Source organism: Podarcis tiliguerta (genome assembly GCF_965153285.1).
Source record: "Podarcis tiliguerta genome assembly, chromosome: 5".
Classification (NCBI taxonomy): domain Eukaryota; kingdom Metazoa; phylum Chordata; class Lepidosauria; order Squamata; family Lacertidae; genus Podarcis; species Podarcis tiliguerta.
In genome coordinates, this window is record NC_139538.1 from 3,738,465 (window position 1) to 3,762,430 (window position 23,966).

General features: G+C 45.0%; 1 protein-coding gene across 5 annotated transcripts in view; it reads right to left on the minus strand.

The window, feature by feature from the left end:
• Positions 1-23,966, minus strand: part of RUBCN (rubicon autophagy regulator) — a 50,706-nt gene that overhangs the window by 21,248 nt on the left and 5,492 nt on the right. For 3 of the 5 annotated variants that reach the window (XR_014511719.1, XM_083441996.1, XM_083441998.1), the window contains exons 2-8: positions 16,753-16,906; positions 13,914-13,997; positions 11,874-12,033; positions 7,788-7,894; positions 6,668-6,821; positions 6,004-6,552; positions 170-265 (exon numbers count right to left, since the gene is read on the minus strand). Coding sequence is in view for 4 of the 5 variants with exons in the window: in XM_083441996.1 (XP_083298122.1) it covers positions 170-265; positions 6,004-6,552; positions 6,668-6,821; positions 7,788-7,894; positions 11,874-12,033; positions 13,914-13,997; positions 16,753-16,906 (1,304 nt within the window). In the remaining variant the exon portion in view is untranslated. Of the gene's footprint in view, positions 1-169; positions 266-2,521; positions 2,567-6,003; positions 6,553-6,667; positions 6,822-7,787; positions 7,895-11,873; positions 12,034-13,913; positions 13,998-16,752; positions 16,907-23,966 lie in introns of all 5 variants that reach the window. The other 2 variants (XM_083441997.1, XM_083441995.1) reach the window with 1 other exon arrangement.

Genomic DNA, 23,966 nt, shown 5'->3' on the forward strand with positions numbered 1-23,966 from the left:
GGTGCACCACACTGGCTACCCCCGCTGAAGGCCATTTAAAGCTGGAGGGGCACAGCAAAAACCTGCATCAAAAACTGGAAAAGGCTCACACACCATGCTGATGCCCAACTCCAAAGGAGAGCTGAGAAACAGGCAAAAAATAACCCAACAAAAGCCCTACAGTGCTCACCGTATTCCATGTAAACAGATCCAGGGGTGCTCATCTGGCTGCTCTGCATTGAGCAGGACATGCTGCCTTGGAACCTGGAAATGTCTCCACTGGACTCTAGGGATAATATAAAGAAAGATGGAGTCAATCGCCATGATCAGAACGAGCCACAGGGCGGGGCATGAACTGAATTGAATGGACAAAGTGATACATCGTGAAATATATGAAAAAAATAAAGTCAACAAGATGGAAGGGCAAACAGGAGCCCAGAAGGAACCATTGAAGGCAGGCAGGCTGTGGGGTGAACTTTCATGGACAGGAGCAGAAATCATGCATGTGTTCAAGCAGGGGGGTATTCTAACAAGCTAGTCTAGATCTGCCTTCACAACTGGTGCCAATAGATGTCAGGATTGGATCTTGGGGAGAGTCAGGTTCAGTATCCCAATTTAACTTGTGGCCCTCCAGTGTATTTAGGAGACGAGATTCCATCAGTCTCTGCTAGCCTGATCCATGATTAGGGATGTTGGGAGTTCAGCAGCAGCTGACAGGTTCCCCATCACTCCCCTAGGCAAACATAGGCAAGTTTTTGTCTACTGACTGCCATAATAAAAGCTTTCCTGTGAGACCACCGTAAAGCACTCTGTTGCAAAGCTTGGCTTGATGATTCTCCAGAAGCTTCAGCTACTTACTATGAAGGCCGCTCCAAAATATGCACTGAATCCTTGGCGCACAATTAAACTATGCTGTTTTACATCTATAAAGTGCTGAATGGTTTGGGCTCAACATACCAGGGGCCACCTTCACCCACATGGCCACGTTACATTACCATTTCTGAAACTAAATGTTCCTGGGGATCACCAGTGCCTACCAGTAACTCCCGCCTCTTGCTACCCTTGGAGACTCAAAGGCAAAGCACAGCTCAAAAGCTCAAGATCTTTTTATCTAGGCTTGGCATTGAGGAGGAGGGTTATGCCAATACAGAAAGAGAAGCGTGACCATCAGTTACATTTCACCTGGATAATTCAGGTTTTTTTGGGTTTTTTAACGTAACTATCCTTGTTTCTTAGACTGTTGCACCACTATGAAATCAACTTACATGCATACTATGGTGGTTATCCCTTCTTGAAACATTCCTATGAAGTCACTGCTGAAACTCTGGACCAGGTCACAAGGCCTTGTCCACAGTGGCCGTTCTCCAGCTTCCTGACCACACACAGAAGTCTGTCCTGACCTAGATTTCAAGTTTAGGAACAAGGCAACCTCTGAGAAACAGCTACTATAGGGAAAGGCTTGCATCACTTAGGCCAGAGCGTGGGCTTGACCTCCCCCAACAACTGAAGTTCCAGGGGCAGCGAAGGCTGAACAGGACCGCAGCTGGTTTTAGTGCTTTATCCCAGCTGATAATGGCACGGAAAGAAGGTGATGGAGGGAAATCAACATTTGAGAGCGTGTACATCCAGAACATGCAATGGCAAAGGAGAGGGTTGAACAAGGCAAGGGAGGCACTGGTGTCAACTTCAATAGCTCAGAAGGTCAGGCCCAATTTAGGGCCACTTCATAGGTTATATTCCTGCCTGCCCCCCCCCCCAATATGAAATGCACGTCCACGTAGGAAGCAATGCAGAACCCGCATGTGACAGCTATGCAATGTGAAATAACACTGTCCAATATAAGCTACAGGGAAGTCTTCCTCATCTAGGAAAAATACAACAAATGAGGCAGTCCTTGCGGAGCTGTTTAGACTGGGTAGAACCACTCTATAAATGGACGCTTTTGGCATCATAACCAATTTTGACAAAGCTCCGAACGCAGACCAAAATCTCTTTATCAAAAAGCTTTGCCATATGGGTTGCAGCAAGAAGAGGAAAGCCATGATCTTTGCACTTGGACATCTCAGAGCATGCCAAAAAACTCAGCAATGGTGGCTTCTTGGGTCAAAATGATTAACTGCAGGACACAAAACACTCCCCCAAGACCCTTTCACAAGAACCCACACACTGAGTAGCACCGAGTAGCTTCAAGTAAGGAAGGCCTGTATGTACATAGTGCCCTGAATTCAGGCCAAAAGCCACCAGGAATGAATCTCCTTGCTACCACACCTTAAAAACTAGGCAGGTAGACCTCTGAGCTTGCTCACCTTGGAGAAGAAAGCCCAGTAACCAACAATGGGCCAACAAGAATAGTTTAAAAAAACAACTCTTTTGTCGCCCAGAGAACCTTCATTACGGGGCGAAAAGAAATGTTACAAATCAAAATGCTCCTGTTGTTGGAGGCTTCTTGAGGTTGACACCAGAGGGTTTCTATTTTACAAAGACCTTGCAGTCAGTGCAGAAGATGCTGATGAAGGGGTTTGCAATGTGCTGGCTCCCAAACCTGCAACAGGATCTTCTATTATAATGCTGATATCTCTGTGCCCCCCTAAGGACAGGCAGCAAAGCAGAAAAGGGAGCGTGAAGGAAGAGAGAGAAAAAGAGAGAGGAAAGTTACTTACCAAGGCAGAATCCTGTCTGCCACACTTTGGAGACTTTGTATTTGTTCTCCCTTTAAAGACCTCCAAAAGGTTCTGCCATTGCCCATACCATGAACAATACAACAGTGTAGAGATCCCAAAACAAGGCCCCAAATTTGGGGGGCCCAGGGGCACACTTGAGAATCTAAGAAACTGTCGTGGGTACCTGAATCCCTCCCCCACCAAAACCAGGCAAAACACCTATACTCCCAAAAAAGCAACCACCCCCACCCCTGCAAAAAAGGCAACTGTCCAAAGCACCATTTAAAACAAAAAGCAAAAACAACAATTGAATCCAAGGAGCCATGGTGTTAATGAGTGCCATGTTTGGGACCCCAACTTTAGAGTCATTTTCTTAAAAAAAAAGGAGCTATCAGTCATTTCAGGTTCACCAAGTTCTTCTGCCCAATTGTAATTCCCTTTTTCTTTGCCGCTTGCTGTGGCTGCTGTTGGCCTCAGCATTATCCTTTTTCCAGCAGCCCCACACAATCTCACCAATATGCTCATGCAGATTATTATAAAGAAGCACGGTGACCAAGACTAGCGACGTTGCAGCCACTGCAGGAATCAAGTGCATGACACTGGTGGTGGCCTCCAGGTTGGCAGGTCAGGCTCTGTGGGTCCATCTTGCAGAATTTTGAGCATAGGAGCAGCTAATTAGTGTGGGCTTAACACCTATGCTAAGCATAGTACAGGCGTTCTCCTGTATATAGTTCTGGGCCCCTGTGCACATAAGTGAAATCGTGTAAATTGGGAAGCACCCTCTAAAAAGCTTCTAAATGCCTATTTCCCCCTGCTCTTTCTCCAATCCAGACCAAAATATCTAGAATTAAAGCTCTGGGGCTGGATGGAGGATGCATAAGAAAGCAGAAGCAGTTGCTGCTGCGCTACCCCACATGTCAGCTATTAAGTGGGGAGGCTGAGCAGCCTAAACAAAGCCCTGCTGCACCTCAGGTCTCTTCAGAGCTTCCTCTGCCCTCATTGACATCCTCTTCAGGCTTTGGGGAGGGTCCCCTCACAAGCCACAAGGACTCTCCAGCTCTCTTATGCTATTTGCTGGTATGATTTTATTTATTTCCAGCGGTCACAGAGCAGGGGTCAAGGAATTGGGCCTGCCATCGTGTGTGTAAATTAACTGAGGGTACCATGCCTATGAATGCGCCTTGCTGCTTGTAGCAGGAATCTTTACAATCCCTTTCTCAGCATGATATTCACTGTCTCGAGAAGTGCATTTCTAGATGTGGGCAAAGTTAAAATACTACTGGCTGAGTGGTAGAAAGAATAATGGTGTTTTGTGTAGCATGATAGATTTCTGGAGAGGGGTCAGCAGCTCAACAAAAGGCTACCAATGTGACTCTGCATCTCCATGGCTACATCAGCAACTATATGAATGCTGTGCGGAGAAGGAAGTTTGACAAACAATTTGTTATTTCTGCAGCCTAAGTGTACATAGCACTTTGCAGGATTTCTTGAGCAAGTGAGAGGGGCTCTGTCTCCAAGGAGCCTACAATCCAAATGCCGGCCAGAAAGTCAAGAGGGAGAGAGAAGCAAGCAAATGTGACCAAGTGCAATTACCTGTACTCAGGTGTGGTTGCAACTGAGGGCAGGGATTAAAAGGTTAAAACAAATGTTGCACAGGGGGGAAAGGGAGGTTTTGAGGGGGGATGTGAAAGAAGGGAGAGAGATAGCGTTTTGTACTTGTCCAGAGAGGGAATTCCACAACTGGATGGCTCAGTTGGTTAGAGCATGGTGCTGATAATGCCAAGGTTGCAGCTTCGATCCCCATAAGGGACAGCTGCATATTCCTGCATTGCAGGGGGTTGGACTAGATGATCCTCAGGGTACATTCCAGCTCTACAAGTCTATGATTCTATTATTCTAACTGAAGGGTGGGAAAAGAGAACAGGCAAAGTTGTGTTAGAAGATCATCACACAGCTGTGGTTAGAAGACCAAAGTCACAGACAGCTCTGTAAAGGAAACCAAGGGAATAGCAAGGCTGTGGCCAGCTTTAGAGGCAGGAGAGCCAAGGAATTTCTGCTGGAAATGAAAGGGGATGGGAAGGCAGCCAAGGAAAGCATTTGAGAAGGGGCATCACAGGAGATGAGGGTGACTGGCAGACACGGGCAACAGTGGGTTCATGAAATATGGATTATTCAGCCATGAATTTTGACCACTTGCTTTGGTTTTTCTCTGTTTTCATCTGTTTTTCTCTGATAGATACTTATAACAGCTCATCTTCCCAGCTTGATCTCCTTCTACCTGCTCCCCTAAGACCATCTATGAAGTATGTAACAAATCAAAGGGAAAGGTGAAACAGGTTGACTGACGGGGGCAAAGTGGGACAAGGAGGGGGGGGGATTTTAAAAGATATTGAGAAGTGCCACACAGCTGCAACTTTCTGTTCACCAAATTTCTAGCTTCCCCCTCAAGACCTGCTTCTTTAACAAAGCCTTTCAAAACTCAGTTCAGAGTTAGTCTTTAATACAACACCATAGGAAGGACACCAGTTCAGTGGTACAACCTCTGCTTTGCATGCAGATGTAGGGCTTGGAGAAACCCCCCATAAGAAACCCTGGAGAGCTGTCAATCAGTATGTAGACATTACTGATGGACCAATAGTCTGAGTCAATGTAAGGCAACTTCCTCTGTTCCCATGAGAAGGGATTACTATGTGCCACCCACAACATAGATCAATCCAGTTTGGCTCACAAAACAATTTTCTCTCAAGCCACGCACCCCTGCCCATCAGCTGACACCCCTGATGATGTCAGCTGATGGGCAGGGGAATAGGGTTTGATGCTACGTTGGCTGCACACCCTGTTCCAAGCAGGGAACAGGATCCTGCAGCCAAGGAAGCAGGATTTAATCTCCGCTGATCACCTTAGCCTTTTGCTCTTTGGAGTCGGAGCTAGGTTGAAAGGTGGGTGTGAGGCACTTCAGAGTGGTTTACAAAAACGCTTCGTGAAACACCTGCCCTCACCTCCATTTTGACATCGCTCCTGCTAGGGATTTTGACAGGTGGGTGGTTCTGAACATCCATCAAATTTGGCCCACAAAGCCGATTCTGATAAGGACCTGGCCCATGGAACCAACCAAAGAGATCTCCCCCCACCCCCACCGCTGCAAAAGGCTGAGCTATAGCAAGTATGGGTGGGAGGGTAGGGCTTAGCTGCCTTGTACATCATTTCTGCTATTCATTCATTGTAACACCTTTCATGCAAATCCTGTCTTTTCTGTTAAGTGGGCAGGGACCATTACAGAAGTTGAAAGTTTTCCCAGAGGCAGCTGAGTCTGTGCTCAACAGCAGCAGTCATAAAATATCCAACTCTTTTGCCCACACCTTACCGTGAGTTTTCCCAGAGGCCACGTTGGTGTCTGAATGGGAGCGTACATGGCTCCTCTTGAGCCCCCCATAGGAAGCTGCCGTCTGACCCTCTGAGAAGCTGGACCTACGGAAGAGGCTCATCCCTCGGCTGCTGCTGCTGCCGCCACTTGCTCCCTGCTCTCCCAAGGAGGAAACGGATTGCTTTTGGGAGCTGCTGGACGAAAACAGGTTGGAGGTGCTGCTCTCAGCACTGTTGCTAGTGGACGTGCCGGACTGGGCTGGGCTACCACAAGCCCGACTCTGCCGGCCCAGGTTCCCAATCGCCAGGTATTCTGGCCCGTCTGTGTCATCCTGGCTGGCTGCCCACGAGTCATCATTGGCTGAGGTGCTGGCACTCATCTCGCCAGGAAGGGAGGCATCTTTCAGGGGGGAGACGGTGAGGTGTGGGAGAGGAGGGGCTTGCCACTGGGGGGACCTGCCCTCCGGCTGCCAATGAGATGAGGCACACTGGGAGTTTTCCTGAGGCTGGCTGGTGCCACTGCAAACCCAAGTGTTTGAAGGTCTCCTGTCTGGAAAGAGGTGGGGAAAGAAGGGGAAGCAGGGACTTGAGTATTTTAAGAAACAGAAATGGCAACAGAAAAACACAGCCTAAACTACTGCACTTTGAGGTGCTAGAGCTTTCACCTTGAATGCTGGCAGAGGCGGAGTAAAGACCTGAGAAGGAGCCAAAATACCGGTGGGTCGTGCATTCAGCTGGAGGGGTACATATGGATCCAGGAAGCGCTGTGAGACTTTGGCTCTTGGTCACAGGCACAGAGGACTCGCTCTTCCTGGCAAACTGAAAGAAGGACCTAGTTAATGCACAAGGAATACACAAGGAAGTAGAGCTATAGAACCAGAAATGGAAGGAATGCAGTGGATTATCTGAATCAATCCATATTCAAGTAACAGGGTCCACATTCATTCATTCATTCATTCATTCATTTAGCTAGCTAGCTAGCTAGCCCGTGAACCCCAGATCAGCTGCCGTGGAATCCCTGGGTGTTGCAGAGGGCACATTCTAGGGGCACTAACATGTCAGCTGTGAGTCACCAACACTGTTGTCCCATGTTAAGCGTTGCCCTAAGAAAGCTCTGTGTTGCAGGGAAAGGTGGGCAAGCAGCGTTTCAGAGAAGTTTGCGAACCGCTGCTGATCATCTTATTGAGGAACTCCCACTTGACTTCTGGCACCATAGAAAGCCACTCATTAAACCCAACATCTGCTCCAAGGTGACATAGCTAAAGCAGATTCACTGATCCCTGGCCAAGCTTCTTTTCAAACCTCCAAGAAAGAAGAGTCACCCACAACTTCCCCAGCAGCTATTTCACTGACAGCTATTCTTTAGAAGTAGCCCAGTAATTTCCTCATGTCTTATCCCCTGTGGCTTCAGGAATGGCTCTTTCTGAAAGCAGGCCTGGAAGCTAAGTGGAGCAACTAATAACAAACCCTGAAGCAATGGAGAAAATCCCCCAGGGTCCAGTCTACCTGACAGATGCTTCTGAACCAGCACTGCAGTCTGCCTTCTCACAGATATAGCTGGCTGAGCAATTTCCTCCTGACCAGCCATTTTGCAGAGCTACAGCAAATGCTCTGGGGCCTTTAACCTCTGGGGTCAAGCAGTCAAGGCACTTCTTCAAGAGTCCCCTGCTTGCTCCTGAATGAGATATTGTGTGCAGGACAACAGCAGAGCAGCATCTGGGAGGAGGGAAGCAATGAGCAAAAGGGGAGGGGACACAAACAAGAAGCAGTGAGGACCCTTCTCACCATAGATGCATCTATCTGAGCTAGCAGCCGGGGGTTGTTCTGTTCGACAGCCTCCAAGCACTGTAACATGGCTGTCACATGAGCATCACTGAGCAGGAATGCTGAGTCTGCAAAAAGGGGGGAAAAAGGAAAAAGGAAGTCAGGCTGATATAATTAATAATAATAATAATAATAATAATAATAATAATACAGTGGTGCCTCATGTTAAATACTTAATTCATCCCGGAGGTCCGTAATTAACCTGAAACTGTTCTTAACCTGAAGCACCACTTTAGCTAATGGGGCCTCCTGCTGTGCTGCGTCACCGGAGCACAATTTCTGTTGTCATCCTGAAGGAAAGTTCTTAACCTGAAGCACTATTTCTGGGTTAGCGAAGTCTGTAACCTGAAGCGTATGTAACCTGAAGCGTATGTAACCCGAGGTACCACTGTAATAATAATAATAATTTTTTTATACCACGCCCATCTGGCTGGGTTTCCCCAGCCATTCTGGGCAGCTTCCAACAGAATATTAAAATACAATAGTATTGGATTATTGTTCCTTTACATGGTGAAGCATACAGTATTTGCATTCCTAATGTCCAGTCCTCTGGGCTTCATGCTACAGAAGAGAGGGGAGAGGAAGTACCCAAGGGACTTTCAGAAGGAAGGAAGGAAGGAAGGAAGGAAGGAAGGAAGGAAGGAAGGAAGGGACTTCCTACAAGCTATGTGTTATTTAGCTTTCTATTCTTCCCCAAGCGTGCTGAGCAATAAAAAAAAAAAGTCAAATAAAAACCAAAAATAAAAGGATCCCCAGTAAAAATACTGAAGACTTTAATAAAAAAGAAAGTAGCCCTGAACTACTAAAACTCAAACTTGACTGTCTTACAGTCCTTTTTTTTTTTTTTTTACAGTCCTTCTCAGAAAGCATTCAATGCCCAATGAATTCACAGGGAAAAGATTTCTATGGTTGCGCAGCAGTCTTCAGAAACCTCTTGCAAGTTATAGATCAGACAGCCACCTAAATGAAGGTGTTGGGACAAGTATCCTCCGCTTTTCACTCACTTAGCACTTCCCAGTTGACATACAATCAGGGAGTTGGCCAGGTCAGGTGTCATAGAGTCCAAGCCCTGCTGATGCAGCTTCCCTGCACACTGGAAACCCATTGTGTCAAGCAGGAGAGTTCTAGGCTTGCCTTCTCCACAACTTAGTAGTTTGCACTGCAGTGCAGCAGGGATGGGTTTCTGTGTAAATGATTCTCGTGCCGCATCTGTCACCAGAGAGTTCCTACAATTAGACACAGCCGTGGAAGAAGCTACCTTTGCAGGAACAGTCCCCTAGTATGTTCCTCAACAGTTGCATCACCCATGGACACTCCATCTCAACAGAAGAATTGCAGAAACAGACTCTGCAGCTGTGTTACAACAACAAAGGCCTCTTGAATGTCTCCCTTCATGGCATGCCAATTAGGACAAGGGACCCCCCTCCTCCCCAGCCTTCATGGTACAAGCTCTACACACTTAAGGCTTTGTATCAACAGGCTGTGATCATAAGCATGCGGGGGCTGAGGATACAAAAAAACACCAGAAAGGGTTTGGGAGTTAAGGAAGTAGGCCCAAAGGAAAGAGCCCATTACAGTGGTACCTCGGGTTACAGACTCCGCTAATCCAGAAATAGTACCTCGGGTTAAGAACTTTGCTCCGGTGGCAAAATCGTGCTCCGGTGGCATGGCAGGAGCAAGAGGCCCCATTAGCTAAAGTGGTGCTTCAGGTTAAGAACAGTTTCAGGTTAAGAACGGACCTCCGGAACGAATTAAGTACTTAACCCGAGGTACCACTGTACCTAGTAGTAGATCACATGCTTTGAATGCAGAAGGTCCCAGGCTCAGTCCCAGTTAAAAGGATGTCAGATAGTAGGGCTAGGAAAGACTTTTACAGATGGCCTTGCAAGAACGGCACCCAGTCAGAGCAGCTAACTCTAGCCTAGCTGGATTAATAGTCTGATGTGGTATAAGGGCAGCTTCCTTTGTTCCTGGGCATTTATTCTTTCTACTCTTTGCCATAAAAGCAGAGCCCCATAGGCCGAGTTCTCACTTAAGTGGTAAGCCTGCTCCACTTCAGACTGCAGGTGAGGGCTCATGCAATGGAAATATCCCTTGCACACTGAAAACCAGCATGTCAGGAGAAGGCTAGACTAGAACCCTTGTCTTTGACGCTGTAGTATTCTATGCGGATTTTTGTTCGTTTTTGGTATCAAATAGTTATAGCTCAGCAAGAATTAAGCCTGGGTCTCCAACAGAGAAGACTTCCTTCTTGACTGAGAAGCAGGCCTTTTTCTAAAGAAATTTAGTGACCTAAAAGTGTTTATCTTTAGTGCAGGAGTTTGAGGTTTCCATGTCTATCCTGTACTTGACTTTCAGTGTTATCCATATTACGTGCTCTTATCCATATTACACTAGCTCTTTTTAGGCCATGTGCTGCCTAAATGTGCTGCTATCATTGACTGCAGCTCAACAGCTGAAAGCACAAGACAATACACTGTCCCTACAGCTTGGGAAACTGCTTTCCTTTCCTCTCGCCCCAGGAACCTCAGCACACCCCAGACAGTGAAGAAAGAGAATCTGTTTCAACCTCCCTGCAGGCCACAGGATCAGACCAACCAAAGAACCCAAGAGTAGTGAACAACACATAAGTGTCTATCACGAGAGGTCACTACAGGATTGTTCACACAGCGTGTTCGTACATTCAGATATACCATGGGCTGCCAGAGAAGCTAAGAAGAGCCAGCAAGATCAGGCTAGCAACACATCTAGTCCAATGTTCTGCAACCTGATACTTCTTGGGAAGACTGCAAGAAAGGATAGGAGCACAACAGCACTCTTTCCACTGGGGAATCCTAGTAACTGGTTTTAAGAACATATTGATTATGAGAAGGGAGCTAGAACACAGCCTTGCCACCCATGAATTGCCTAATCCTCTTTTACTACCTTTTGAGTCACTGGTTAAGCTCTTTATATATATATTTTTAGGCCAGTTATAGTATTTTGGCATTTTCCCATGTTTATTGCTTACTTTTCCAGACTTATTTATTAGTTTGCATTTGTATGTGCACATATATAATGTACAGAGCGAAATGAGACATCAAACAAAAATATTAGGCGGAGGATTTGCACTTCAGTAAAACAATTTTAGCCAGGTCATCCATGTTTAAAAGAACATGAATATGAAACACAAAAAGAGGATATGAAAACTGATGAACTGCCAGATAAATAAGGAAGCAGCTTTAATAAAGTGAAAGCAATACAACAGAACAGCTACAAAAGACATGATGTGAAACAATAGATGAGGCAGCACAGCTCATTGCTTTGTGTCCCCCCCCCCAGGGATGTGAAACCTTTTTCAGCCTAAGAGGCACATTCCTTCCTGGGAAACCTCCAGAGGAGCACATGAAAAACTCTGAGGAGCAACAGACGTGACTTTTTCCTTTGCCCTTTTATCCAAAGATCCCCGGGCGGTATTGTAGTATTGTCTACAATGCCCAGCAGTGGCTCTACAGCAGAGGTCAGCAAACTTTTTCAGCAGGGGGCCGGTCCACTGTCCCTCAGACCTTCTGGGGGGATGGACTATTTTGCGGAGGGGGGGATGAATGAATGAATTGCTATGCCCCACAAATAACCCAGAGATGCATTTTAAATAAAAGGACACATTCTACTCATGAAAAAACACGCTGATTCCCAGACCGCCCATGGGCCAGATTTAGAATGTGATTGGGCTGGATCTGGGCCCCAGGCCTTAGTTTACCTACCCCTGCTCTACAGAATTTCAGGCCTATGAGGAAATGCTGGTGATTGAAATTGCAATCTTCCACATGCAAGGCAGACAACCTACCAGTGAGCCATGACCCTTCCACATCCTTTAAACAACATTTGCCAGCATGGCCAGCCTGGGACTTTAACCTCAATTTTGGGGAAGGGGGAGGAAGAGAGAAGCCACCTGTGTCTGTCTGAAAGCTGCCTTTTGTTTGCAGGCTGCCAAGTGCAGACCACAGGGTACAAGAAAGAAGAAGAATGGCACGAGAAAGAAGAGGAAGAGCACGGGTTTCATCTTACCTGCATAGAACTTCCTGGTGTACTGTTTGTTCCCAAGCAGAGGCTTCAGCTGAGCTGACAGGCAATGGAACTGCAGGCTGTGCTGGAGCCACGCCTCTGCAATGGCTCGATCACTGACGCCGTCGGTGTTCCGCTGTCCGTTCTCGTACAGGTTGATAAACTGGAAGACAGATGGTACTTCCTCTGAAAAGCTGGCAGAGACTAGCAGGTAATGGACAGCAGCGTCCCAGAAGATCCCTGATTACATACTCCTCTTAGCATCTCTCTCAATTTGCTACTGTCCCTGAAAGCGTATGCAGGACTGCTGCTTGAGGCACCAGCAGACAAATGAGAGGCAGCATAGCCTAGGCTGCCGGAAAGCCACTCTGTATCAGCATCAGTTCCCCATTCGCACAACAGGGAAAATAATGGCCTCACTTTGCAAGCCTGAGATGTATTATAACCCTTTGAGAAGGAGGAAGCTGTCTGCCCTTAGCAGACCCCATTTTCTTGCCTGATTTTTTTTTTAAAAATAATATTTATTACTTTTTGAACAATTTAAACACTACAAAACAAAACAAAAAGAAAAAAGAAAAAAGAACAATACAATACAAAGACACTACATAACACTAACACATTAAACTAACAAAACCAAACAAAAACAGTTTAAAACACTCAAACAGTTTCAATATCTTGTCTTTCATTCATTTATTTCACCGACCTCCTCGCACCTCCCTTTTCGTATTCCACTTCTATCAATTATTTCAGCAATTCCTTTCCATCTTCCTTTCTGTCCTATAATTATCTTAACACATTCTAACCTTATTTTACCTATAATATTCTATTAATCTATTTATACTTAAATCCTTATAACATTTCTACTAAAGCCATATAACTTCATTCCACCATTCTTTTAACATTCATTAATTTTGCAGTATTTCTGTAAATAATCTTTAAACTTTTTCCAGTCTTCTTCCACCGACTCTTCTCCCTGGTCTCGGATTCTGCCAGTCATTTCCGACAGTTCCATGTAGTCCATCAACTTCATCTGCCATTCTTCCCGGGTGGGTAGATCTTGTGTCTTCCCATTTTCTTGCCTGATTATTCTCTAAATGGAGACTGTAGCAGCAGCCCCAATACAACACACCTACATATGCTTTCCAATCACGCCAATTTCCCCGTTTTATATCACGACTCTCGCCATTGGTCCAGTGTCAGAACTTGAGCTGCAGCAGGCAAAGGGAGCTTGATGGGAATTCAGTTATAGTTCAGTTATAAATCAGTTGTTATTGTTATTATTAATTATTATTATTAAACTTTCCTCAGGACTGAAGCTGCTTGCATTTCCTCATCAACCTTGGGCTGCAGGTAAGAGTTTCCCATCGGCTCCCTCCCACCTGCCGTCAGCACTTTTTATTTGAGTTACCGGCTTCCTGCAAACAATCCCAGCAAGATTTGCCTTTCAGACCTTCCGTAAAGGTTAAAAACAACAAAGAGGCAAGTGACTTCTGTTGTTGTTTTTTTATTATGTTTTTTATTAGGGTTTTTACATAGAGGGAAAAAGAAAAGAAAAACAAAAAGAAAAATACAAAAATACAAAAAAACAGAAACAACAACAGAGAAAAGACAAATAAAAAGAATTCCATTTTCAAAATATTTGTTACGATTACTTATTTCCCGGACTTCCCCACACCTCCCCTCACTGTATTCCAATTCAAATATTTAGTCAGCAAATCCCTTCCCTCTGTCTTAACTTAGACTTTATCTCAATATCTTAATGTATCTTAATTTTTTCTTAGCATCTTAATATATTGAACCTCTAATTTTACACCTTTTAACCTTCAAATTTTCCATACTCCTTCACTACATTGTTGCTAATAACCTTTTAACCTCAATCCGATGTCATTCTAACATTCATTAACCTTATAATATTTCTGTAAATAGTCTTTAAATTTCTTCCAGTCTTCCTCCACCGTCTCTTCTCCCTCTGCTCACCTCGACAAACTTGTCCCCCACCCCCTGGCAAAACCAAGATCTTCTTTCCCCAAAACATGAGCTCACCTTTTCAATGTGATGGGCAGCATGTGGGCTCAGCCAACGGAGGTCCTTCACAAACTGCCAATAATCCCTCTGCCTGCAACACACCTGCCCAGGAAATACAGAGTGTTAAAATTCCCCTGGCAGTGCCAGCTCAATACGTGCTCAGAGACCAGATTCATTAGCAGGCAAGCTTAGAAAGGGGAAGGAAATTAACTCCTTTACCGCTGTCAATTATGAACTACGGACCAAAACATGTCAGGTGGTCTGAAGTGCTACTTCTGAAATAATCTCTGTTACAGCTTAATTTGCATCTTCCTTCTCTTAAGCAGTTGCAAAAAGTCAGACAAGAACAGAGTCAAGAATTCAATGCCTTCCTGATATCTGGAACATGCTGCATTCAAGTTAAGTAAATCAATCACCTGGTTGGTACATAATGCTAAATCATAGTTTATCAAACTATGCTTTAGCGTTATGTGTGTACCCTGCCCAGCAGCTTACCTATTATTTATTGCCAAAAACCAATAATTTGAAGTCATGGGTTTTTGCTGGCTTATGAAACTTGGCTTATTTTAAACATGGCTTAACATTATGTGTAAATTCAATAGTTTTCCTTACCCATGGTTTGTTTGAAAACACACACACACCAACACTCACAAAACTACAAAGGCTTGAGGCAAGAGTAACTGTTGTGCCATCAGCATATTGCTGACAATGTACTCAGAAACTCTGGATGACCTCACTGAGCCTATGGGATAAAACTGAACCCTGAGGAACCCCACACTGAAAGCTCCACAAGGCTGAAGAGCACTCCCCAGTTATCACCCTCTGGAAATGACCATCCAAATAGGACCGGAAATACCAAAAAGTGGTGCCACCTACCCCTAACTTGGACAGTCACTCCAGAAGGATACAATGATGAAAAGCTGCAGAGAGGTTGAGGCGAACTAATGGGTACACATTTCCCCTGTCTTCCTCTTAACAGAAGTCATACAGGGTGACCAAAGCAGTTTCTGTGCCCAAACCGGGCCTAAAACCCAATTGAAATGGATCTAAAAATACCCACGTCCTCCAACAGCATCTGGATCTGGTCTGTGACTACCTGCTCAAGAACCTTGCCCAAGAATATAACATCTTAATTACATTGTTATGGCTCAACCTTTGCCAAGCAACAAATTATATATTTTTAAAGCGGGAACAGTTATATCCTGTCTTTCTGATTAAAATTATCAAGGGGGCTAATATACATTAAGAGCAGCTGTATGGATGGAGCAGACAATGAATGGTGCAAATACAAATGGAACTAAATTAGGTTAGACAGGAAGGCCAAAGCAAACACCAAACTACACATCCTGACAGCTATAGTTTTATAAACAAGAACACGTTTTCTAGAGCAGCCAACATTAATATAACACTGAACCAAATAAGAATCAGTGTATTTTTGAAGCAACAATACCAAGGCTTTCAAGATACCAGATTTTTCATGGATGTAGGAACCTTAAGGTGTGTGCATTCATGCTCTTATTTAACTGTGCCCAAATTCCCAAGATGCTGATTTCTTCTCTCTATGGAGAAAATGCACTGATCGCTAGTAACTTTGGTTACAGCTTATCCACTACAAGCAATGATTGTTTTTTGCATGTTCAAAATATGTGCGACTGTGCACACACGCATCGCCACAACCTAGAAGTGCCAGGAAAAAGGGGTGGGTCGGGGGCGTAACAGGGCAGGGGTGTAACAGGGAGGAGAGCACTGACACAAGCTCCACCAATGCGTGCAAGGGTCAGGAATGCAAACCCTGCACAAAACGGGGGTAGTTGCCTGTATTGCAACCAACAGCCTGATTTTATCTCTGGAGGACTGCAAAAGCCCTACAGAACAGATTATTACTAATTATTATCTCAAAAGGACAATATTCCATTCCACAAGATGATAAAGGCAAGTTAATTATTTATTCTTGCAACTACAGTGGCAGAAGAAACTGTTGGTTGTTGCGGGAGGGAAGGAATTAATGCTGTTCGACATTTAATGGCAGCACAGCTAGGGAACTGGATGTCTAGACTAGAGGACTAGACCAATTCATAGAGGACAAGGCTATCAATGCCACAATGGCTATATTCCACCTCCACCACGAGAGGCAACATGCCTTGATTAGCAGCTGCTGGGAATCACAGGTGGGCAGAGTGCCATTGTGCTCATGTCCTGCTTGCAGGCTTCCCACAGGCATCTGGTCAGCCACTGTGAGAACAGGATGCTGGACTAGGTAGACCATTGGCCTGGTGCTCTTATGTGCATGCTCAGAAGTACCACTACTCTAAAAAATGTGTATGAATGTGCAGGGGAGGCATGATGGAGCTTCGTAAAATCATGAACAGTGTGAAGAGAACAAAACCTTCCAGTTCAGAGAGAACCTAATTTCCCAGGTGATCCTCTTCAGGAAAAGCAGGAGCTATCACCCTGGAGACAGGAAGGACTGAACGCTGAAAATGACTGCAGATAGGGAGACAAAAGGGCTTGCCTAAGGTCACCTAGGAAAGGAAATTTGATCTAACTAATTCTTGGATCACAGCTCTACTATACCTGCTCCCCCCCCTTTTTTTTTCTTTTTTACAAAAACAAACACTAGTTGGCCCAGGTCTCAGTCTTGCCTCACTTCTTCCTTAGCATCTTGTTCTGTGTGGATGCAACCCAACTACTAACATTCCTACCTATTCTCGTCCAAGACATGACATCTAGGTCAGATTTTAGACAAGATGATTAAGGGACCCATTTTATGGCTGTCGCAGGTGAACACCGGTCAAGACAACCACCTGCTAAAGCAGAAGTAAGAGTATAAACTCCAGAGAAAGCCGAAAAAGCCTACCTTGTCTGGAATGAGCCCATGATGCAGAATGCTGTGCATGTCCCTGCAGAGTCGCTCCAAGCCACCATACTTAGACCAGACGTTGGGATTGTTTATAGACACCAAACCTTCCACTGTCGTCTTCAGGTTGCCCAGCAACTTCCAGTGCTCCTTCCTGAAAAATGCAGACCATCAGTTCTGTTGCGCAGGCAAAATTTCCTCGCTGCTTTGTGACCCTTTACAATGTCATCATTGTGGAAAAACAGTAACATAAGCAGGATGTGGTGTCACCAGTTCAAGTTCAACAGAAACCCCATCCATGCTGTTCCAACGCAACTACTTATGCCAGGACAGATGGCGCGACAGCTCCTCTGCTGCAGTCCTGGTTGGAGAGCTTCCTCCCAAGCATTTTCCCTTGTGACAGCCACACTTTAACAACATTTCTTCTTCTTTTTTAAAGAAAGAACGCTTAAAAGGGTAAATTATAAATTATAAACTTATCATGGTCTGGAGAAAAGCAGACACAGAAATTCCTTTGAGAGGTAGGGCAGGATAGAATCATCAACGTCTCTCACACAGATTCATAGAGCTCAAAGGGGCCACGAGAATCATCTAGTCCAATTCCCTGCAATTCAGGAATCTTTCACCCAATGTGGGGCTCAGACCCACAGCCCTGAGATTCGAGCCCCACACTGGGCGAAAGATGCTCTACCAACTGAGCTATCCCCATACCCATTGACAGGTAAGAGATTCAGGAGAGTCAGAAACAAGCACTTCTTCACACAGCACATAATTAACTTACAGAATTCGCTCCCATAAGATGTGGCAGTGGCTAGTAGCTTTAAAGAGGAAGTAGCCAGATTCACAGAGCTTTGGGCTGTCAATGGCTAATAGCCGTAATAGCTAAACAGAACCTTCAGGTTCAGAGAAAGTCTACCTCTGAATCCTTGCTGCTGTGCAGGGAGGCCCAAGCCTTCATGACCTGTTTCTGTATTTCCTGGAGACATCCAACAGACCATTGTTAGAACAGGATGAAATGCAAGATGGATCTTTCGTTCCCATTCAACAGAAATTTAGAACCACCATGGGAGAAAATTTCACTGAGTGCATCCTAAAACTGATGAGGATCTTACTTTTAAATAATAATACAAGAGCTGCAATACAGAGAGGCCATTTAAGAACTTGATTATTATATTATTTACTGGTTACGTATAACCATCTGTGTACATGGTGCTTTACAAAGGATGATTTTTATTTTATTTGCAGATCTATAAACTGATTCATAGCCAAAAGTTACAAAAGTGGTGTACAGCAAGATAACAAAGAGATTAAAATACTAACACAGACTCAATGAACACAATAAAACCAGTTCCTTATTTGTACTGTTAAGATTCCATAAAATGACAGGCTCCCACTTCAAGGAAAGATTTTTTTTTTTTAAGTCTTCAATAAATGCCTAAATATCATGGTGCCAGATGCTTGCTTAAACACAGTAGGCAACCACTTCTAGAAGGCTGGAGCTGCAACACTAAAAGCCCTCTTTCCAATACTTACTAAGTATACCTCCGTGGCAGGAGATACTCTCAGCAGTGTCCATCTGAGAAGTGCACTTGCTGAAAAATACAGGGTGAGGCAGTCCCTCAAGCAAGCTGGCACCAAGTTATTTATGGCTTTAAATGCTAAAAGCAGAGCACTGAACTGTGCCCAGTAACATATTGACTGCCATTTCAGTTCCCTCAGCAGGAGTGGCGTCAACAGGGTGGGCCAAGCAACAACCTACCTGCTGCAGTCAGCTTGTGGACTAAGCTCAAGGAAAGCCCTACATAGAACACACTGTAGTAATTCATTCCAGAGGTTATCAGTGCCAGGACCACAGTGGCCAAGCAATGGGGAGTGGGGGAAAGCTTGGGAATGTACCACCATCCAGCTCCCCTAGTGGCTTCTCACAACAGGAGCGGCTCAAGGACCATGTTTGCCTTGGGGGGGGGGGCAGGGTGAGAAGCAGTAGCATCTACTAAAATGAACTGCAGTACCGGTAATTGCCTTTTCCTCTTATCATAACTTTTTACAAAAATCTGCTGATTGTGATAAGAATATTATGTAAACCACTTAGTGAAGTGTGCCTAAAAAGCAGTTAATAAACACCCTTAAATAAATAAATTATTATTATTTTGGTCCAAGAACGGGCACAGCTATCTTACAATGGAAGATAAGCAAGAATGGTGGTGAATCATTTCTCCAAGCAGCTTATATTCTATGACAGTAGAGCAGAAAGGGGAGGGGAAACAGCAAAAGTAACATGAAATGAACGTGTGTTTTCTTCTTCCACTGCTTGGTTTGCACTGCACTCTTTGTGCTTTAATTGTTTTTTAGTCTTAAAAAGGTAAAGGTAAAGGTACCCCTGCCCGTACGGGCCAGTCTTGACAGACTCTGGGGTTGTGCGCCCATCTCACTCAAAGAGGCCATGGGCCAGCGCTGTCTGAAGACACTTCCGGGTCACGTGGCCAGCGTGACATCACTGCTCTGGCGAGCCAGAGCCGCACACAGAAACGCTGTTTACCTTCCCGCTAGTAAGCGGTCCCTATTTATCTACTTGCACCCAGGGGTGCTTTCGAACTGCTAGGTTGGCAGGCGCTGGGACCGAACAGCGGGAGCGCACCCCTCTGCGGGGATTCGAACCGTCGACCTTTCGATCGGCAAGCCCTAGGCACTGAGGCTTTAACCCACAGCGCCACCCGCGTCCCGCGTTTAGTCTTACGTGTGTAGATACCGCTGTTGGGTAGAAGGCCAGCATTTCAAATACATGAACAACATTACATTAAATTGGGGTGAGGAGTGGAGCAAATTCAGTAATGGAAACTAGGGGGCGGGAAACAAGAGTGAGAGGTCATGCCATGTATGGTGTTCTGGGAGGGTGCCCCATACAGGGGACCAAAAGTGTTTAAACGAAGCAGGGAGCTTTGGGGCTGGTGGAGTTTAGGGTCAAGGGCTTTGTAACCCAGAAAACAGAAAAGAGGACTGCCAGGCTCTGAGCTAGGATTATATTTAGAAGCCTCCTCCTGTTTTCGTCTGCACCAGAGAACCTGCCTTGCATATTAAGAATAGAACTGGACATCCCTGGACAGACACAAAAAAACCAACCAAAGCCCAAAAAACCCCAGAAGGCTGCCCTAGGACAGGAGCTGCATTTGTTCATTGCTTTTATGAATGCTCATAACACCACAGCACACATATAAAAAGACTGTAAAGTAACATAACATTATATGTAATAAAACTGTAATTTAATTGTCATATCAGAAAATTGCAAAGCACAGTTCCTGATGGCAATAACATATCATATTACTATTAACCTTCTATATGTATTATTGTCCTAAAGTCCAAGGATTGTCAAGTCTCAGGCTCATGAAAATCAGAGTAAAAACTCAACCACAGGGAAGATATCATGTCTTCCCTACAGAACAATTTTAAAATTGCAAGAGCATGTTGTAGTAAAAGCTTATGCAGACTCTACCACATCCTAAATGACATGAATGAAGCACTCTGGTAATTTGCTACTTTCTTATGGCGGATAGGAATTGCTTTTGAATCAATCTCTTATCTACAAATGCCACATTCTTATGACTTCCTTAACAGTGCTCTTTCTCCCCACAACCACACACATGGCCACAACCGGAAGAAAGTGTATGAACAGGAGGTAAGTTTGGGGTCCAAATGCTCACAACCTCAGTTTTGGGCTAGCTGTGCACATTTCTGCCATACACGAGCTTTTATGCAGAATGATCTCAGCCACTCTCCCTTGGATCCCGCAACTCCACCCCAGAACACCTGAACTTCCTTACAAGAGAGCTGCTGTGTTCCAATTACTGCTACCAATATGTGTTCAAATACTGAGCTGGCAATTATCAGCCCGAGAGCCCTGGACAAATGGTGACGAATCAGGGCAGGGCAGCAAGAGAAGGGAGAAGAGTGGCAGGGGGTGGGGAAGAGAATCGCTTCCTCAGCAAGTCCTTGCAAATCTGGCTTAAAGAACAGCAACAGCTCTGTCACATTCCTACAAATGAGTCACTCTACTACACTGGAATGCCATTTTTTAAATTTATTTTTTGCTTTTTCAAGAAGGCACCCAATGGCTCACTGAGCCAAAATTGTATTTAATGTTCTCTGTATTCCATTTCTACCCTGTAAACCATTTCTACCCTGCATCTTCCACCCAAATTGAGTTCCCAGAATGACTTACAAACCAGGAAAAGCATCATCATCATCATCATCATCATATCAACTAAGCAGCCTCAGCAGCAAAACAACAATACACACAGAAATGTCAGGGTGGCACACAAAATGTGTGTTCAAGCAAAACAGTTGTCACTTGCTGTCCAAATGTGTTCATGTATGAAGAGCGCCAAAGTCCTTGGAATTCACTGTGCCAACGTCTGGCTGCTGCAGATGAGAAAACACAACCATGTGCCCCTATAAGCTGCATTTCAGAGCAAGAAGGACAAGAAGAGCCTGGAAATGGCTGGAGGGGACAGCCCTGTTGGTCTAGGGTTCTGCTTGCAGGGAGCCCGCAGCCATCTGGCTGTCAACTGTGAGAACTGGATGCTGAAGAGATGGGCCTTTGGTCTGATCCAGCATGAATCTTATGTTCTTAATGCCTGCAATGTGTGGGATACACAAAGTCAGGACATACAGACCAAGTCCACATCCAGAACTTCCCAAGGCCTACAGCTATTTTTGCAGTGAAAAATAACATTATCCTTTTTGGTTCACTTAATTGTTTCTGAAAAGGACTCTCATCCAAAAGTTGCTATTGAGGGACACCCACCAGGAACTCTGAAAGGGTCGTTCCTGCTTGTCTCCCAACTTGAAAAGGTTGCCTGAAAAGCGGAGACTTAAACACAAACCTTTTTGAATGCAAGAGTTTGGTTTCCAAGACAACGAGCAGCAAATTGGCTTATGCCATCAAGCCTATTCCTCCCATAAAGCTGGTTCTCCTGGGAAATGGAAACTAAATCTTAAGGCAATGATCTAAGTTGACAGATGACTCACAATCAGCTCACTTTCCTTCCAACCAAGTTGGCGTGGGGAAAGAGAGCTGACAGACTGGGAGAAAACAGACCGTAAACCAGCATGCACAATGGCTGTGGCCACAGTTCACATATTAGGGCAACTTTCACCTTAATAAAACCCTGAAGTTATTAACTAGCACAGTCTTTGGAACAGGGCAGGAGCTGAAGCAAGGAGGGAGTGGGTGAACAGGGTCCTTTCCTTATGAGATGGGCAACTTATCAGACCTAGTTATCTAGCCCAGCATCCCATTTCCCACATTGGCCAACCAGATGCCTACAGGAAGCCCTTGAGCAGGGACATGCTGGCCACAGCTATCTCTTGCTCTTGTTCTCCAGCAGCTGGAATTTGAAGGTATGCAGCATCTGAACCTGGAGGATGCATTTTGCCATCATTAATAGCAGCCATTGTCATGCCACTATTTCAAAAATGTTGGTTTGGAAGAACATTACTAGAGTAGGACAGTTTTCACATTCCCCTAGGGCTTCTCTCAGTCATGGGCATGAAAAGATGCAGGGCAAAAGTTCACATATCAGTTATCGATAGCATCATCCTCATGATGAAGAACTGGGAAAGGTCCAGAATCATGCCCCATGTTGGGCGATGCTTACTGCATTGTAGGGGGTTGGACTAGATGACCCTTATGGTCCCTTCCAACTCTACGAGTCTATGAAATGTAGGGAATTGTCACCCCTGTTTTATGAAAGACGGCCACCTTCCGTAACATCTTTCCTACGCTCCAAAGGAGAGGCTCTTCTCTGTGTTCCAACACAGGCCGAGGTAAAATTCCTGGGGATGTTCAACAGGGCCTTTACTGTGGCCATGCCACACTTAAGAAAACCATCAGAGTCTAGTTGCTGGGTCAGGATACAGTGCCTTCTAGCCCAGCAAGCAGTGGACAATTAGGGAAGCCTGCAAAGCAGGATGTGAGTGCAGCAGCACTCGCCCCCCTTGTGATTCCCAGCAACCAGTATTCAGAGAAATAATGACTCCAACCCTGGAGGCAGAAGAACGCAAACCATTCTGACTGGTAGCCATTGACAGCTACTCTTTTAAAGCCATTCAAGTTGGTGACCATCATTATGTCTTGTGGGAGTGGATTCAATGCAAATTCAATGCACTAGTGGAATTCCTTTCTACAGGTGGCTTGTCTGACCACCTTCTTTTGTACTTTGTCCTGCCTAGTTTAGACTAAGTTTTCCACTCACCTATATGCTAGCTATTATGCTGACTGTTTTTTAGTCTGACATGCTGCCTTTTACACCTTTTTTGCTTTCACTTGTTTTGTTTTTACTTGTTTTAATGAAAGAGTTATTCAGCACCTCCTAGGCTTTTAAAATTTATTTTATATCCTGCTGTCCTCAATATCTCACTCCTATTGCCACTAATTGGCCCAGATGAAGAGATAGGTATTTAGTTAGTACTGAAGGATGTCGGCCCCTTCATGGATCACTGCCTTGCCGTGGCGAAGGGGCTTGAATAACTCAGAGAAGCTATGAGAAGCTCTTGAGAGTCCCACGGACTGCAAGAAGATCCAACCTCTCCATTCTGAAGGAAATCAGCCCTGAGTGCTCACTGGAAGGACAGATCCTGAAGCTGAGGCTCCAATACTTTGGCCACCTCATGAGAAGAGAAGACTCCCTGGAAAAGAACCTGATGTTGGGAAAGATGGAGGGCACAAGGAGAAGGGGACGACGGAGGACGAGATGGTTGGACAGTGTTCTCAAAGCTACCAGCATGAGTTTGACCAAACTGCGGGAGGCAGTGGAAGACAGGAGTGCCTGGCGTGCCCTGGTCCATGGGGTCACGAAGAGTCGGGCACGACTAAACAACAACAACAACGAATGATGTCGGTGCCAGCTGAAGTTCAGGGAGGAGAGCATGCCATGGTTCCCCCGTTTTAAAAAAAAAATGGTAAGGAAGGATACAAATTATCCTAAAACAATTAAAATATTTCACACACCCGAAGTACGCAAGAGGCATGCATTAGGTTTATCTATAAATTGGCTAGGTTTATGATTTAGATATATTATACACCTAGGAAAAAATCCAAACTAGTCACTAAAGCTGCAATTCTTTTCACACATAACTGATCCATGTGTAAGCGTCACTGAACTCAACAGGGCATAATTCTTTGTAAACAATGAATATTACATTGTAAATTGTCTAAA